Consider the following 18094-nt stretch of genomic DNA (forward strand, 5'->3'; position numbering starts at 1 on the left):
TGACAGGAGCTGTCAGAGGTGACCATATGTGTTTGGCAGCATTTTCCTGTGCCCATCCACAAATAAAATATTTTACTATTAAAGATGCTGCAGAAGGAGTGTTAACAACCCCAGTATTGGTTAGTCCCAGGCATCATTCAAAATGAACACCCACTTCTCAACTCAAGAGTGTACTTCTGCAGGTTCCAAAGGTAACTGCTATTGCTATTATGAAGGCTGGTCTACATGGGAAAGGATTAAAAGAAAGAAAAAACCCCACACAGACTAAAGACTCAAATAGTGAAGCCTCAACAAGAGCAAGCTCTAACTGAGCTGGAGGCACAATGAACAGAAGGAAGCTCCTCTGCTAAAAAAAAAAAACCCAATCATTTACTGTTTTACATCATTCCAGGTTATAATAAAGATTTAGAATATCACCCCGCTTATGCAATATTCCTAACTAAAGATGTAAAGGAAAAAGGCAACAGCCGAATGGAACACTATTTGTCACCTGACTGTAACACCAGGAATATATAGAAAGAGTTTGTTCCACAGTCTTTGTTTGCCTTTATTTATGATGTCCAAATAGGTACAATTACATGATCTCTGCTGGGAAACAAACAGATAAACATTCCAGTGAAGGGGACCAGGTACAAATGGCAAAATCTGTCAAATGAGCTTATGCATCAGTCCAAACTGCCACCATAAATCCAAGTTCTCTAATTTTTATACCTGCACTGATGTACAAATCTGAAGTACATATTAAATAAACTTAGATCTCCCATGGTTGCTGATGGATGAAGGGTCTATACCAAGTTTGTTGCAACTCTCATTCAGGAACCTCAGAGATGGCAAGCCAGGCTGAAGTAGAGGAGATAATCTTTTGCTTAAGGGCCTATTTAGGATATCTGGCTTAGTCATGAACTGAAGAGAAGGAAAGAACTGAGGGAAGCTGGGAGGCTCGACAGGATACAAACCTGATACGTTGAGGGAGACTGGAAGGGAGCAGGGCTCAAGGCCAGATGGCTGCTGGAGTTGGGAAGGATTCCTGGAGAAGCTGGGAGTGATGCAGAGAGAAGATGAGGCTGCTGGACAAATGAGCTCTGGTTGGTGCTACTTGAACTGCAGACAGCTGCTTGCAGAAGGGACTGGTGATGCTGGCGACGCTTCTCATGGGCTCTTGTTTCTATCCAAAACATTAAAAAAAGAAAAGAAACAAACAAACAAGAAGCAGACTGGTCAATACAGTAAAGTTGCTTACTTCTGTAACAGATGTTCTGAGAGCACAGCAAGATATCAATTTTCACAACTAAGTAAAATAATTCAACAAAGCCATACAGCTTTCTGGAGTGCTCTACTGAGCATGTTCAGGAGTTCCTGCACCAGCGCTATTGTAGAGGGCCACCTGAGTTTTGTTTATAGCTCCTAACAAGGAGAAGCCAACTGCCTTGAGAAGATGAAGGGCTTGGTGAGGACTACAGGACATGAACTGAGGTTGAAGGGAGGCAGACTCAGGAGTAATGTTAGGAAGTATTTTTTCACAGAAAGGGTGGTGGATACATGGAATGCCCTCCCACAGGAGGTGGTGGAGATGAAAACGGTAATGGAGTTCAAGCATGCGTGGGATAAACACAAAGGAATCCTGTTTAGAAGGAATGGATCCACGGAATCTTAGTGGAGATTGGGTGGGAACACCAATAATTGGAAGGCAAAATCAGTGCTGGGCAGACTTCTACGTTCTGTGCCCTGATCGTGACTGAATAGATATGGATGGGCTAGAGTGTAAAATTTAAGGGGCTTCGACATTAGCTTCAGAACTTTTAGTACAAGAACAGTGCTGGGCAGGCTTCTACAGTCTGTGCCCTGAGAATGGCAAGGACAAATCAAACTCGGGTATCACATACCATGTCATTACTATGTTACTATGATTAATATCCTGCTGTCCTCTCAGAACACCTGCTACAGGAAAATAACTTTGCCTTCTCCAAGGACAATCAAAATAGGTAACCCTCACAACTGGGAATCCCTAGCACCTTTAGTAGGGAATCCCTAGCACCTTCAGTAAAAAAAAGCGGAGAAAAAATTCATACCTAAGAATGCCAACATATTTTTGGTGACAACCAATCATTAACCTCTTTGAAGAATGGCAACTTAAAATTAATAAAAAGGGACGTTAGAGAGCATGGTGTTGGTTTCTAAACTTCAAAGAGACCTTGCAGTAATGTAATGTGAATGTGTGGACAAAATTCAATATCGCAGTCTTGCAGATCTTTTTCAATGAGGCACATCAATGTTGGCATGGCTCTGGCACTATCCCTCTTGTTCTATAATGGGTCACTTAATTTTATGTCTCTATGAGTGCGTAAGTTTACAGAATACTGCCATCCACATTTCAAGAGTGCACTTATCTCTGTAAATGGCACTATCGCACCTAACCACTATTCTATTCAAATGGTAGAGCGTGTAAATGTTTGGGGGGAGGGGTGTTCACAGGAGAAAAACATTGGCAGAGCACAGAGAGAACCAACATTTACAAGGACAACTTACAGAACACTGCAATTTGAACGCAATCCTATCACATTTAGGCACAAACATTTATGCAAGCCTTTGTAAATACTTGCACCCACCTTTCAGTGCACTAATGCCGGGTTTACACTAGTATTCTATGATACTTGGGTGCCTAATGGGGTCATTTTCGAAAGAGAAGGACGCCCATATTTCAACATGTCAAAAACGTACTAATGCAAGCCATTTGGGCGTGCGAGAAGCCAGCATTTGTTGTGCACTGGTCCCCCTCACATGCAGGACACCAACCGGGCACCTAAGGGGCACTGCAGTGGACTTCATAAATTGCTCCCAGGTACATAGCTCCCTTACCTGTGTGCTGAGCCCCCAACCCCACTACCCACAACTGTACACCACTACCATAGCCTTTATGGGTGAAGGGGGGCACCTATATATGGGTGCAGTGGGTTTGTGGTGGGTTTTGGAGAGCTCACTGTTTCCTCCACAAATGTAATAGGTAGAGGGGGTATGGGCCTGGGTCCGCCTGTCTGAAGAGCACTGCAGTACCCACTAAAACTGCTCCAAGGACCTGCATGCGCTGTCATGGACCTGAGTATGACATCTGAGGCTGGCACGAAATATTTTGAAAGATGTTTTTTGAAGGTGGGAGGGGGTTAGTGACCACTGGGGGGAGTAACAGGAGGTCATCCTCGATTCTCTTCGGTGGTCATCTGGTCATTTCAGGCACCTTTTTGTTGCTTATTCATAAGAAAATCAGGTCCGGGTGAAAACGTCCAAGTGTTCGTCAGGGACGTCCTTGTTTTTTTCCATTATGGGTCAAGGACGTCCAAGTGTTAGGCATGCCCAAGTCCCGCCTTCACAACGCCTCTGACACGCCCCCTTGAACTTTGGCCGTCCTTGCGACGGAGTGCAGTTGGAGACGTCCTACATCAGGTTTCGATTTTACTGATTTGGATGTCCCAGGGAGAAGAACGTCCATCTTCTGATTTATGTCAAAAGATGGACGTCTTTCTCTTTCGAAAATGAGCCCAATAATCTGCCATCCAATTAGACAGTATCCAGCCAATATTTAACGATTAAAGTGGGCAGTAGAAGCTCCTGCCTACTTAAATAACTTGTCCGTGGCTAACTGCATGAATCTAACTAAAGAGGTAGAAAGATGAGGGTTATCTACTTACCTTTCACATCACAATGACAAACATCACTAACATTGAGGTGAACCCCTCACTGAATTAGTGCTTAAATCTGATTCAGATGTAGAAAGTGTTTAAGCAATTTTTATGTGCTACAAAGAAAGAATCTAAGGCCTTTCCTTCACAGCAGACACAAACCTCTTTCTTTCAAAAGGATCCGAGCTTCTAGAGGAATTTTTTTTTCTAGAAGCTAGAAGAATCAACGACACATTATCATGCAAATTCAATTAACTGAAGTACTGATACTAGACATAATACAGTTCTCTAATTCTGCATGATAACAGATAAGAAATCCCCAACTAAACTGATTTCCTGATGGATAACTCCAAGAACAGCAAGAACCAAAATTTTCTCAGTCAATAGAAAAGCTATCAGGATCACAGTCAATCAGTTTCTTTTGAATTTTAGCAAAGTTAGGCTCACTCATACACACAAGGAGTGACTTGGGCTGCACATACTGCAGCAGGACATGTTTATCCACTCCTACCGTGCCTAACTTTGAGGGCTAGACTTACGCCAGCTAAAACCTGGTGTAAATACTGGCATGCAACTAATGGCAGTTGGGCGCATAAATGACACTATAACATTATACCTAAATCCTGCAAACATCCCTGACCTGCCCATGCACCTTTTGCAGTTGCACAGAAGTGAAGTTAGGCGCTCAGTTTATAGTGCCCAGATCACACAAGAAACAATAACACTAGCAACCAATAAGATCTCTACAGCCTACTGTCAATTGGACACCTGCCCCAATTATCTAATGAACCCTTCCCGCTCGATTCATCACTGAACTTACCTCCCACCTCAACTTCTTGTTCCAGCATGGCATATTCCCCAAAGACAAAGGTAATATACTACTCACACCATTATCAAAAGACACCAAAAAGAAAACTAACGATATCACCAACTACTGACCTGTGGCATCCATCCCACTTACAACCAAACTAATGGAAAGCATTGTAGCTAAACAACTTACTGAATGCATCGACAATTTCTCAATCCTTCATGAATCACAGTCGGGCTTCAGATCTCTCCACAGTATGGAAAAAGTCCTGGTAACTCTCCTAGCCAAGTTCAAAAAGGAAATCGCATTAGGTAAAAACATACTCCTCTTGCAATTTGACTTGTCAAGAGCATTCGGTATGGTTGACCACTATACACTATTAAGAATACTCGACAAGATAGGCATAGGAGGGAATATACTCAAATGAATCAAGGGTTTCCTAACCATGAGATCTTATCAAGTCAAAGTAAACTCAAACATATCACCATCATGGAGTACCGATCGTGGAGTACCCCAGGGTTCACCTCTCTCACCCACATTATTTAATCTGATGATGATCCCCCTTGCTCATGCCCTATACAAGCATAATCTTAATCCTTTTCTGTATGCGGATGATGTCACCATTTACATACTGTTCAACTCTAATCCAACAGAAATCACTGTTGCAATAAAGACTAGTTTAAGCTTAATGGATGCCTAGGCATCAGCATTCAAACTCAAACTCAACAAGGAAAAAACTCACTGCCTTATTCTCTCTTTTCACCACAAAACAAACCTCCCTTCATCCATAAAAACCCCGAAACATACTCTGCCAATATCGGACAAACTGAAGATCCTTGGAATTACTATTGACACCAACCTAACCCTGGAGAGCCAAGCCTCTGCCACCACGAAGAAAATGTTCCATGCAATTTGGAAACTCAAACGGATCAAACAATTCTTCCCAAGGGAAACTTTCCGTAACATAATTCAAACAATGGCATGTTGACTACTGTAACGCCGTATATGCAGGATGCAAAGAACAGATCTTAAGGAAACTCCAGACAGCACAGAACACGGCAGCTAGACTCATTTTCGGAAAGACAAGATTCAAAAGTGCTAAACCCCTAAGCGAAATACTGCACTAGCTACCAATCAAGGAACGAATAGCCTTCAAAATTTGCACTCTGGTCCACAAAATAATCCACGGTCTGGCACCAACCTACATGACCGAACTTATCGACTTACCAACTAGAAACATCATCGAATCATCAAGAACGTTTCTAAACCTGCATTACCCAAACTGTAAAGGACTAAAATACAAATCAACATAATGTGAAGAGTAAGGGGCTGTCCTGTCCTGGGTAGGCCACTAGAGGGCGCTGTTCCCATAGAACTGGGGGGGAAATGCCCAGAAAATGCTCAGAATGAGTCACTAGAGGGAGCCAGTAGGGGAATGTCCAGATGGAGGTTGCTAGGACCAGGGAGAGTCCTGGGTTGGAAACAGATGTGGGTGATTAGGGGCTGACTCCTGCCTGGAATTAGGGGGAAGAGCCTGAAGGGGTGGAGAAGCTAATTAACCACCTTATACCTGCCTGAGTAGGGAAAGAGAAAGGAAGAAGCTGGGACCTGGCAGCTTGAGGAAGAAGATCCCCTTGAAGGTGCTGGCTGAACTCTGTGGACTTTTTGAAACTATCTGCTGAAAAGGTGACAGCTGCACTACCAGCTGAGAAAGTCTTAAAATGAAAAGTAAATGCTTTTGTTTGGCTGTTTGAACTGTGAAAGTTTGAGGCACTGCTTTAAGTATGGAAAGGGTTTAATTAGTAGACTCTGAGTAACTGCATTTTTGCTATGTTTAAGTTGAAGAAGAAATGTTTGAGTGAAAGCAGAAATAAGCCATGAAGATGATGTTAAATGACAACTAATAAAACCTTTGCTTATAAGAAGCCTGATGTTGGTGAACATTTGTGAAGGAAGCTAAGCAAGCCTGGTGTTGGTGAACATTTGTGAAGGAAGCTAAGCAGGGTCAACCCTGGCCAGGTCCTGGAAGGGTGACCCAGTTCACAATATGCATCCAATGTTTCTTACATTTGCACCCAGCTCTGGAACGCTTTACCTAGAAACAGAACTATGAACACCCATCTAAAATTTCAAAAAGACCTCAAGACTCACCTCTTCAGGAAAGCCTACCCAGCAGACCCAAACTAATTCATGAACAATGCATCACATCTTTCGATCTAAGAAATGAACAATACCCCTTCCACATAATCCTATTACTTCAAACTGTATGAATTTTACAACTCCAGTTATAATTAAGTGTACCTCTACCCTTATCCTACTCTGTATTGCTCACTAAAAGCTATAGTCCCATCCCCGGAGACTTATCAGCCTCATTGGGATTATTTTTCTCTATATGCTACTATATATTTGTCCCAGAGTTGTATTCTCTTTTCCGGAACCTTATCAGCTTCCTTGCACCTACTCTATTTTCCACTCTGTATATATTCCCGGAGTTGGTATTCTCCTCTCTGGAACCTGTAAGCCACATTGAGCCTACTGCTATGCAGGAAAATGTGGAATACAAATGTAATAAATAAATAAATAGTACAGGGGCATAAGTCAGTTACTTGCACAGCTGCTAATTAGAGCCAATTAGTACTTAAGGCCAATTATTGGTACTGCTCTTTAATTAACTAATTATGTTACATGCATAACTGGCCCTATTCTATAACTATGCACCATTTATAGAATTGGGGGGGGGGACAATGTATAAGTTAGCATGTGTATCTTACAAAATACTTGCCTGCTTTAAACACTATGGTCGGCAAGCTGAGTCAGATCTATTAAAAAGGGGGTTATCCTTGAAAACGTTTTATAGTGATACATGTGTCATGTTGGATGCACCAACAAATTGAGATGAGTACTTTTAATACAATAAGAAAAGTTTGTTTGAAAAATTATTTAAAAGTTTCTTACATATAAGAACTGATGATGAAGTGAGTGTGTAAATACAGTGGTTCAAAACTATTGAACCCCACATGATGTGGCTGAGGTCCATAAACTGTTATATGCAGTGCTTTTTTTGTGCCGGTACGCAATGGTACGGCGTACCAGCACCTTTTTCTCCTCCTCCTCCCCTCCCCTCCCCTCCCATTACTTCCAGCGATTCTCCGCCTCTCTCCTGCCCTCCCATCGACGTGCAGCAATTTTTCCGTCCCTCCCCTGCCCTCACCTCTCTCATATCCAGCGATTCTTCGTCCCTCAGCGTCCTCCTTCACTGCCTGCCAGCCAGTCGGACTCAGAAGCGAACGGTGCAGGCAGCGATTGACTGGCAGCGTCGTAGCTTCCCTCTGCAAGTCCCGCCTATGCGTAAACAGGAAGTTGTAGGCAGGACATGCAGAGGGAAGCTACGACGCTGCCAGCCAATCGCTGCCTGCACCGTTCGCTTCTGAGTCCGACGCTGGCTGGCAGGCAGTGAAGGAGGACGCTGAGGGACGAAGAATCGCTGGATATGGGAGAGGTGAGGGCAGGGGAGGGACGGAAAAATCGCTGCACGTCGATGGGAGGGCAGGAAAGAGGTGGAGAATCGCTGGAAGTAATGGGAGGGGAGGGCAGGGGAGAGAGAATTGCTGGAAATCAATGGGATGGGAGGGAAGGGCAGGAGAGAGAGAATTGCTGGAAATCAATGGGATGGGAGGGAAGGGCAGGGGAGAGAGAATTGCTGGAAATCAATGGGATGGGAGGGAAGGGCAGGGGAGAGAGAATTGCTGGAAATCAATGGGATGGGAGGGAAGGGCAGGGGAGAGGGAATTGCAAGAAATCAATGGGATGGGAGGGAAGGGCAGGGGAGAGAGAATTGCTGGACATGGGAAGGGCAGGGGAGAGAGAATTGCTGGAAATCAATGGGATGGGAGGGAAGGGCAGAGGAGAGAGAATTGCTGGACATGGGAAGGGCAGGGAAGAGAGAATTGCTGGACATGGGATGGGAAGGAAGGGCAGGGGAGAGAGAATTGCTGGACATGGGATGGGAGGGAAGGGCAGAGGAGAGAGAATTGCTGGACATGGGAAGGGCAGGGGAGAGAGAATTGCTGGACATGGGATGGGCTGGGAGGGAAGGGCAAGGGAGAGAGAATTGCTGGACATGGGAAGGGCAGGGGAGAGAGAATTGCTGGACATGGGATGGGAGGGAAGGGCAGGGGAAAGAGAATTGCTGGAAATCAATGGGATGGGAGGGAAGGGCAGGGGAGAGAGAATTGCTGGACATGGGATGGGAGGGAAGGGTAAGGGAGAGAGAATTGCTGGACATGGGAAGGGCAGGGGAGAGAGAATTGCTGGACATGGGATGGGAGGGAAGGGCAGGGGAGAGAGAATTGCTGGACATGGGAAGGGCAGGGGAGAGAGAATTGCTTGACATGGGAGGGAAGGGCAAGAGAGAGAGAATTGCTGGACATGGGAGGGAAGGGCAGGGGAGAGAGAATTGCTGGACATGGGATGGGAGGGAAGGGCAAGGGAGAGAGAATTGCTGGACATAGGATGGGAGGGAAGGGCAAGGGAGAGAGAATTGCTGGACATGGGATGGGAGGGAAGGGCAGGGGAGAGAGAATTGCTGGACATGGGAGGGAAGGGCAGGGGAGAGAATTGCTGGACATGGGATGGGAGGGAAGGGCAAGGGAGAGAGAATTGCTGGACATGGGATAGGAGGGAAGGGCAAGGGAGAGAGAATTGCTGGACATGGGATAGGAGGGAAGGGCAAGGGAGAGAGAATTGCTGGACATAGGATGGGAGGGAAGGGCAAGGGAGAGAGAATTGCTGGACATGGGATGGGAGGGAAGGGCAGGGGAGAGAATTGCTGGACATGGGATGGGAGGGAAGGGCAGGGGAGAGAGAATTGCTGGACATTGATGGGAGGGCAGGGATGAGATAATTGCTGGACATGGAGGGGAGGGCAGAGAAGATAGAATTTCTGGACATGGAGGGGAGAGAGGAGAATCGCTGGACAGGGAGGGGAGGACAGGGAAGAGAGAATTGCTGGACATGGATGAGAGGGGAGAGAGGAGAAATGCTAGAAATGGATGGAGAGGAGAGCAGGAGATAGAGGAGAATTGCTGGACATGGATGGATGGAGGAGTTGGCTAGGAGAGAGGAGAAATGCTGACTTGGATGGAGGAGAGGGGAGAGAGAATTATTGCTTTATATGGATACAGAGGAGGGAAGAGAGATGAGAAATGCTGGACATGGATGGAGGGAAAGAGAGAGGAGAAGTGCTGGACATGAATGGAGGGGAGGAAAGAAAAAAGAAGATGCGCATGGATGGAGATGAGGGAAAGGGAAGAGAGGAGAAAAACTGCACATGGATGGAGAAAATAGGCAAAAGCTGGATCCATGTTATACCTCCTCCAGTCAATTCCATGGAGGAGGACCCAGCTTTTACTTATGGATGCAGGGCAACAAAAGAAGAAGAAAGGAGGAAAGTAAAGAAATAAATGGAAAGGAAGCCCTGGAAACGGAGTTAAGAGAACAGATAGAGAGCAGCAGAATCAGAGACTGGGACCAATATGGATAGAAAAACAAAGTCACCAGACAACGAAGGTAGAAAAAAATCATTTTATTTTCATTTTAGTATTTGGAATTTGTCTTATTTTGCACTGGGTATACTGGAGCTGTAACAGCTTACAGAAATTACTTATAATGAAAAAAAATCACATTATTTTTTCTCCTATACTAGTATAATATTTACAATGATGTCTGTTTATATGCGCCATGGCTGGTATAAGGGGTGTGGCTAATGTGGGTGTGGCTACAATAGGGGCGGTGCCATGTGTGGTGACCCCGCCCACAATGAGTACCGGCACCTTTTTTTCTACAAAAAAAGCACTGTGTACATATATATATAAAAATCTTCTCAAATACATAAAAAGTCATAACAACAGATGATAAAATAAAGTACAATAAATGCATTACACATTCAAAAGTAAAATGGAGGAGGAGATAAGACAAGCCACTTTCCAAACATATAAAAGTGTATAAAACGTTGAATGGATTTAATCATATCCAATAATGTATCAATGCATACGTAAAAATCAGGGGTGATCAACATACCCCTTCAAAAAAAGCCTAAAACAAAATTAAATAGATATACATTAATCCCATCTTGATCAGCCCATGTATCACAAACTCTACATCTCACCAGTCAGCTCAATTAAAATTCTCATCATATTTATTTATTTATTTATTGTTCGCTTATGTCCCACATTTTCCCACTCATGCAGGCACAATGTGGCTTACAAAACATTAATAAGATTACAAAATAGGAAACTTAGAAAAGTATACAGGAAGTAAGCAGGGGGAAAAGCATCTAACAGGGCAAACTAGCAGGGTAGGGGTCAGGGAGGGTGCATCAGGCAGCGGTATAAAGTGAGGAATAGGTCTTGGCAAAGAAGTGGGTCTTCAACAACTTCTTGAAGAGGGCGTGCTCTGCTTGAGTTTTGAGGTGATGCGGGAGAGCATTCCAGAGCTTAGGGCTCCAATAGCAGAAGGACGAGGCGAAGATCTTCTTGTACTTGACACCCTTACAGTTTGGGAAGTGCAGATGGAGATAGGAACGAGTGGCAGGATTGGCATTCCTGGGTGGAAGATCGATCAAGGGGTGCATATAGTCAGGGGCATGCCCATAGATGATTTTATGGGTCAAGGAGCAAAGCTTAAAGGCAATGCGCTCCTGACCAGGCAGCCAGTGTAATCTGAAGCGCAAGTGTTCGGCATGAGCAAAGTGTCGGTCTCCTAGGATGAGTCTCGCGGCAGTGTTCTGAACTTTTTCAACAATGAGGCCTGGCAGCCCGCATAAATTCCGCTGCAGTAGTCCAAGTGGGAGAGGACAAGCCAGTGGACAAGTGTGCGGAACAAATCTCTAGTAAGGAAGTATCTTATGCGCCGAAGCCTCCACATGGCATGAAACATTTTTTTGGAGACCAACTGCACATGAGTCAACAATTGACTATATTTCATGGTGTAAAACATTCAATTACTCACTGTTATAAATCTTCTACAAATAGACCACCTTGAATCCTAAAACTTTATCAGCCTTGTCTATAACATCATCAAAAGACATGGCTGCATAAATGAAACTAACTTTCAAAAGACCATAACTCATTCTATAGTAAATATACTTATACATCTGCTTTACTCCATGCTCCCATCTCCCATAACGTCACATAGATTAAAACGGACTATTCAATTTCTCCCTCAATAGAGTGTTTTCTCTTTTTAAAAAAAATGGGAAGCCACAGCACAGATGGTATTGCTGTTGCATTTTGATCCAGAGCAGTGTCTGCTGACAAGTAGTCAGCTTTAATCTATGTGACGTTATGGGAATATATTTGGCTTGAGCTTCCAGGATGGTGTTTTTGAACAGCATCCACACCTGATGTAAATTAATGTCCCTCACCGCCACTCCTCTTTCACCGTTCTTCTCAATTTATCATAGTCTCCTTTTTTAAAGTTAAATGCTAACATATTTGATTTCCTATGTATACTTACTTCAAAGCTAATATCAAATCCGATCATATTATGATCACTGTTATCAAGCGGCCCCAGCACCATTACCTCCTGCACCAGATCATGCGCGCCACTAAGGACTAGGTCTAGAATTTTTCCTTCTCTCGTCGGCACCTGTACCAGCTGCTCCATAAAGCAGTCCTTGATCTCCCTAGTGTGCCCCGATGTTACATTTACCCAGTCAATATCGGGGTAATTGAAATCACCCATTATTATTGTGTTGCCCAGTTTGCATCCCTAATTTTCTTTAACATTTCTGCATCCATCTAACTTAAATGGTGTGGCAGTGTCACGTTTTCAAAGCTGGAAACTGGGTTTGTGAACCCTTGGGCCACTGCCGAGGAGCGGCAGTGGCAGGCAAAACCACCCCACGCTAGAGACAGGGCAGATCTCTGACAAACAGTTAGGCTTTACCTGCACTTGGTCACTTTTCACCAAGAGATGAGCTCAAGGCTTCAGGTGGCCGGCAGGACTTACTGGGCAGGACTGGCTAACAGCTAGGCAGCACAGGGACAGCAAGGCAGGGAAAAGATAGGCTAAAGGACAGGACTGCAAGCTGAAAACAGCCACTAAAACAGGGAGCAAACACAGCTAGACAGGAGACTGAACTAAAAGCTGCAAACAACCACTGAAGCAGGGAACAAACACAGATAAATCCAGAACTAGACAAAGACATACAAACAAGACACAAGACTGGGAAACAAGCAATACAGAAAACAAGCAATACAGTAAACAAGCAATACCCTAAACTAACCATAGACTAACTAGAACAGGCAAGACTTCAGGCAAGAACTAGAGCAAAGAAGCAAACTCAGACTGAAGTGCAAAAGCACCAACATACCAGGGCCTTAGACGCAATGCAAAGGCAAAGCAGCAAGGTTTCAGAATGGCTAATAAGCCCAGCAGCACCTGGAGCTCAGCTGCACAATCACCAGGAAACACGGGTGCTGTGTAGGTTCAATCCAAGCAAGCAAGTCTGGCAGCCCAGAAGATCCGGACCGGACTAGGCTGAAATCTGGACCGGGTAGGAACAGCAAGACAGTCTATGGCAGTTCATAGCAGCCACCGGTTCTGGCCACCAGAGGGCGAGGGGAGCACAGACGTAACAAGCAGAAGCTATCTCCCTGACAAAACTAGTCAAAGAGAGACCCTCAGGTGGAGATTTACATCTCTTTTGAGTTGGGGAGGGATAAGAAGGTATCCCATAAGACTCCGCCTCTGAGAAATAATGTGGATCCTCTTCTGAGTCCCATGAGCCCTCCCATTCAGACTCTTCAGCACACTCTGACCGGACTCAGACATTTGACAAAGTACCTCATGAAAGACTCCAGAGGAACTTGGAGAGTCATGGGGTAGGAGGCAGTGTCCTATTGTGGATTAAAAACTGGTTAAAAGACAGAAAAGAGAGTAGGGTTAAATGGTCAGTATTCTCAATGGAGAAGGGTAGATAGTGGTGTTCCCAGGGGTCTGTGCTTGGAACGCTGCATTTGAACATATTTACACATGATCTAGAGATGGGGGTCACTAGTGAGGTAAATTTGCTGATGACACAAAGTTATTCAAAGTTGTTAAATCGCAAGAGGATTGTGAAAAATCACAAAAGGACCTTACGAGACTGGGAGACTGGGCATCTAAATGGCAGTTAACATTTAATGTGAGCAAGTGCAAAGTGATGCATGTGGGAAAGAGGAACCCGAATAATAGCTACGTAATGCAAGGTTCCACATTAGGAGTCACCGACCAGGAAAGGGATCTAGGCTCAGTGTGCGGCGGCTAAGAAAACAAATACAATGTTAGATATTATTAGGAAAGGAATGGAAAACAAAAGTGAGGATGTTATAATACCTTTGAATCGCTCTATGATGCGACTGCACCTTGAATATAGTGTTCAATTCTGGTCACCGCATCTCAAAAAAGGTATAGTAGAATTAGAAAAGGTACAGAGAAGGGTAACAAAAATGATAAAGGGGATGGGGCAGCTTCCCTAGGAGGAAAGGCTAAAGCAGCTAGGGCTCTTCAGCTTGGAGAAAGGATGGCTGAGGGGAGATATGATAGAGGTCTATAAAATAATGAGTGGAGTTGAACGGGTAGATGTGAAACGCTTGTTTACTCTTTCCAAAAATACTAGGACTAGGGGGCACAAAATGAAGCTACAAAGTAGTAAATTTAAAACAAATCAGAAAAAATATTTCTTCACTCAATGTGTAATTAAGCTCTGGAATTTGCTACCAGAGAATGTGGTAAAAGAAGTTAGTTTAGCGGGGTTTAGAAAAGGTTTGGATGGCTTCCTAAAGGAAAAGATCATAGACTGCTATTAAAATGGACTTGGGGAAAATACACTGCTTATTTCTAGGATAAGCGGCATAAAATGTATTGTAGTTTTTTGTGAGCTGAATTGGCAACCGTTGGAAACAGGATACTGGGCTTCATGGACCTTTGGTCTGTCCCAGTATGGCAATACTTATGTACTTATGACTCGGCTCAGTGAAACCATGTCTATGTCCTGAAGACCACTGAGGTACAGCCCTACTCTCTGACTCCAGGAAAGCTTTCTTCTCTGACGAAGAGAGCTGTATTCTATGTGTCAATGCCAACATCAACACCCTTTGAGGTGCCAGTGTCGAGGATCTCTACATAAGCATGATTGACGACTTGGGCAGAGTCTGATGCTGATTCACTGGTGGCACAAGTGTCCTCAATGCCTGGTGTGAAGGAGAGGATAAGGGTTTTGAACAGATGGAAGTGGAGGGGGGAGAAGGAAGGAGGCTCAAGAGCCGAGGGAGACAGAGCAGAGCCTTACCTTTAATCATTCCTCAGGGAGAGAGAGAGGGAAGGAAGGGAAAAGGTAGTGCCCCCTAGAAAATGGAGGTGGGAGGACTACATTTCCCAGCATCCCCGGGGAAAACCCTGGTATAGGGATTATTGGCCCCAGCATTCCCCGGGAGAAGGCTCTGACAAGGCAAGGGAGGGGCACCTGGCACATAATCAAGTAAGAGAGGAACAGCCGCTCAGAGTGGAGGAGAATGAGCCCATGGACTGGCAAGCTGCTGGAGAGAAGGAGCAGGAGGCAGGCTCTGAGGAACCCATGGACCTTTCTGCCTGGGCTTATGCCTTGAAAGCTAAACTGAAAAACCAGGTGAACTCTTGGTGTCACAGCTGGGCTGGAAGTGGAAAGGGGAAAGGTCATGCGGGAGGAGGGTCAGTGAAGTAATAGAGTGACCCAGAAAGGGTGGGGTCTTTTCCTCTTTCCCAAAAGAGTTCAGGCTGTGTTCCTTGAAGAGACTGTGTGTCTGAACTGAGTGCTAAGGCACTAAGCACTGTGGATTTTGAACTGTTAGGAAAACAAACCTTCTTTTGTGTGGGGGAGAGGAAAGTAAGCTACAGTGTTTCTTTTTCCTTTTTGTGGGCTGAGGCCCACAGAACTGTGTGTTTTGAACTGTTTGCAGAAACCCCGTGGGGGTGGACAAGATACAGGGATTCTTTTTGGGTGTGAAGTTGGACTACAGAGGAACCTATCTGTGGGGACTGTTAATTTGGCTCCAACTGATTTGTGCAGCAGCTGGAAGGGGACGTGTTTGTGTTTCTGCTGTACCTGGGCCCTGAGAGAAAAACAGGAGCAACTGTTTTGAAGGGCTGCAGGACTCCTTTTGAAAGTTACTGGACTGTGAATCCCTGACAATAAAGGAGCTTGGTGACTTTTACTTTTTTTGGAGTTTATTTTCTTTGAGCCCTGCCCTGTGGACTGCCGTGGGCCGGGAGGCTGAGTGGCCAAGGTGCAGGCAAGATCCCGAAGACCCTCGGGCGGAGGGAAGGATCTTTCACAAGTGGTGGCAGTGGTGGGATCGATAGCGGACGTCCACGCAGAAGGAAGGCGGACCCAAGGGGAGCCCTAAGCCCGTCAAGGGGGCCAACGCTGAGAGCAGCGCAGACTCGTCTTGCTTCCGGTAAGCATATACGGGAGCAGGGGTGGAGTGGAGGTGAGAAAGGAGTGGCTAGCGGGGACAAGGTGTCACGGTGCCTAACTTGGAGAGTTTTTTTTTGTTGTGCCCTCTTTGTAGGTGACGGCAGAAGCCTCCGTGATGGATCCCAAGGAAGTTGTCTCCTGGATGACCCTGCAATTCCAGAAGCAGCATGAATTGGCCGCAAAGATGATCGGGGATGCCCTGGCGGCTATTCGAGCCCAGCAGCAGCCGGTACTGGACTTGTTCCAGGAGTTCCTGCAGAGGGAAGCACACGCCCAGGGAGCCGTGAGTGGGTCAAGAGACCGGGACTTGACTGTTGATGGGACAAGCATGGTAGGACCTTATCACATGAACTGGCTCACCTGGGGTAAACTGACAGAAAAGGAGAATGTCAATGACTTTTTGTGTGCTTTTGAGAGAGTGGCGGTGGCAGCTAAATGGCCCCAAGAACAATGGGCCATTCGTTTAGCCTCCTCTCTATCAGGGGAGGCACTAGCTGCTTTCCTTGGACTATCGCCCACAGATGCTGGGGATTACCGTAGGGTGAGAGAGGCCATCAGGGACAGGTATGGGCTTAGTCCTCAGGCCTATCGGAGGCAATTTAGAGCCCTAGCTTGGGGGAAAGGGGAGTCTCCCAAGGGCCTAGCCACGAAATTGATGGACCTAGCGAAGAAGTGGCTAGAGCCAGAGGGACGTACGGTTGGAGATATCCTACAGGAAATAGTGCTAGAACAATTCCTGCAAGCCTTACCCGAGGAAGTAAGGGTATTGGTGGTACGGAGGGGGTGTCGTACCTTAGAGGAAGCTGTGGGGAGCCTGGAGTGCGGTATGGAAGCCCAACATTGGGGTAAGGGGGGGAAAGACCAAAAAGGCGGGGAAGCAAGTGGCAGCTTTCCTGAGGGGCTGGGGCTGCCGTCCCCGATTCCAAAGGGGGGTATGGGGAGCCTTGGGCCCGTCTTCCCACGTTCTAAGGGCCAACCTCCGGGAAGGAACACGAAGGGGGTAGGGTTGTCCCAAAAGCGCCTCTGCTACCAGTGTGGAGGAAGGGGGCATTTCCAAAGTAAGTGTCCTGGTCGAGCGGGGTGGATCTCCCGGGTCGCCCCTAGTGCCCAATCTAGTTATACCCAGGAGGTAGAGGTCGAGGGCATCCCGGTGAAGGCTCTATTGGACTCCGGGGCAGACCAGTTGATGATGTCAAGGACCCTGTGGGAAAAGATACGGAGGACCGGGATGCAGGAAAAGGGGATGTATGATGGGCAGGTAGTGATCCAGTGCATTCTTGGGGCTAGTACTCCGTATGGGCTGCACCAGCTGAGCGTTCGGGGCCCCACAGGCAAGATAAAGCTAGCCGTAGCGGTTTTGCCCAGATTGCCCCAAGAGTTGATTTTGGGCAGGGATTGGCCGCCGTTTGCAGAATGTATAAAGAGTAAGAGGGTTATGGTGGCCACCCGAGCGCCGGCACGGGAGCGCAAGGCATCCGAGCCCAATTTGGATCAAATTTTCCCTTTTCAGGAAGACCTGGGTCCCCAGATAGATGAGATTTTCCGGCCAGGGGTACCGGAGAAATGCCACCTTGCCCAAAGGAGAGTGAAATACCTGGGGTATATGGTAGGGCAAGGCAAAGTCAGGCCCCTGGTTGACAAAGTCCAGAGTGTCCAGGAGTTTCCCCAGCCTAGCACTAAGAAGCAGTTAAGGGGGTTCCTGGGGCTCATAGGGTATTATAGACGGTTTATCCCCCATTTCTCTACCCTGTCAGCACCCCTTACTGACATGCTGAAGGGGAATAAACCCAATCAGTTATTGTGGGAGGAGGACGGGGTACAGGCGATAGAAACCCTCCAGAGGGCCCTGTGTCAGGAACCTGTGTTAAAAGCTGTAGATTTTAAGAAAAACTTTATCCTGCAGACTGATGCTTCAGGGGTCGGGCTGGGAGCAGTGTTGTCCCAGGAGCATGAGGGGGAAGAGCATCCAGTGCTGTATTTGAGTAGAAAGCTCTTCCCACATGAAACCCACTACTCCACGATTGAAAAGGAGTGTTTGGCCATTAGATGGGCAGTCCAGGCCTGCCAAGTGTATTTGGAGAGGAGGGAGTTTAGATTGGTAACCGATCATGCGCC

The 18094-nt window shown here is 46.1% G+C and overlaps 1 protein-coding gene across 1 annotated transcript in view; it reads right to left on the reverse strand.

Annotated features, from left to right (window-relative positions):
* The window catches only part of AGBL5 (ATP/GTP binding protein like 5), a 557199-nt gene that overhangs the window by 195276 nt on the left and 343829 nt on the right, over nt 1-18094 (reverse strand). Inside the window, 2 exon segments of the mRNA XM_030198622.1 lie at nt 957-1052; nt 1055-1165. Coding sequence (XP_030054482.1) covers nt 957-1052; nt 1055-1165 — 207 coding nt within the window.

Source organism: Microcaecilia unicolor, chromosome 3 (genome assembly GCF_901765095.1).
Source record: "Microcaecilia unicolor chromosome 3, aMicUni1.1, whole genome shotgun sequence".
Taxonomy (NCBI): domain Eukaryota; kingdom Metazoa; phylum Chordata; class Amphibia; order Gymnophiona; family Siphonopidae; genus Microcaecilia; species Microcaecilia unicolor.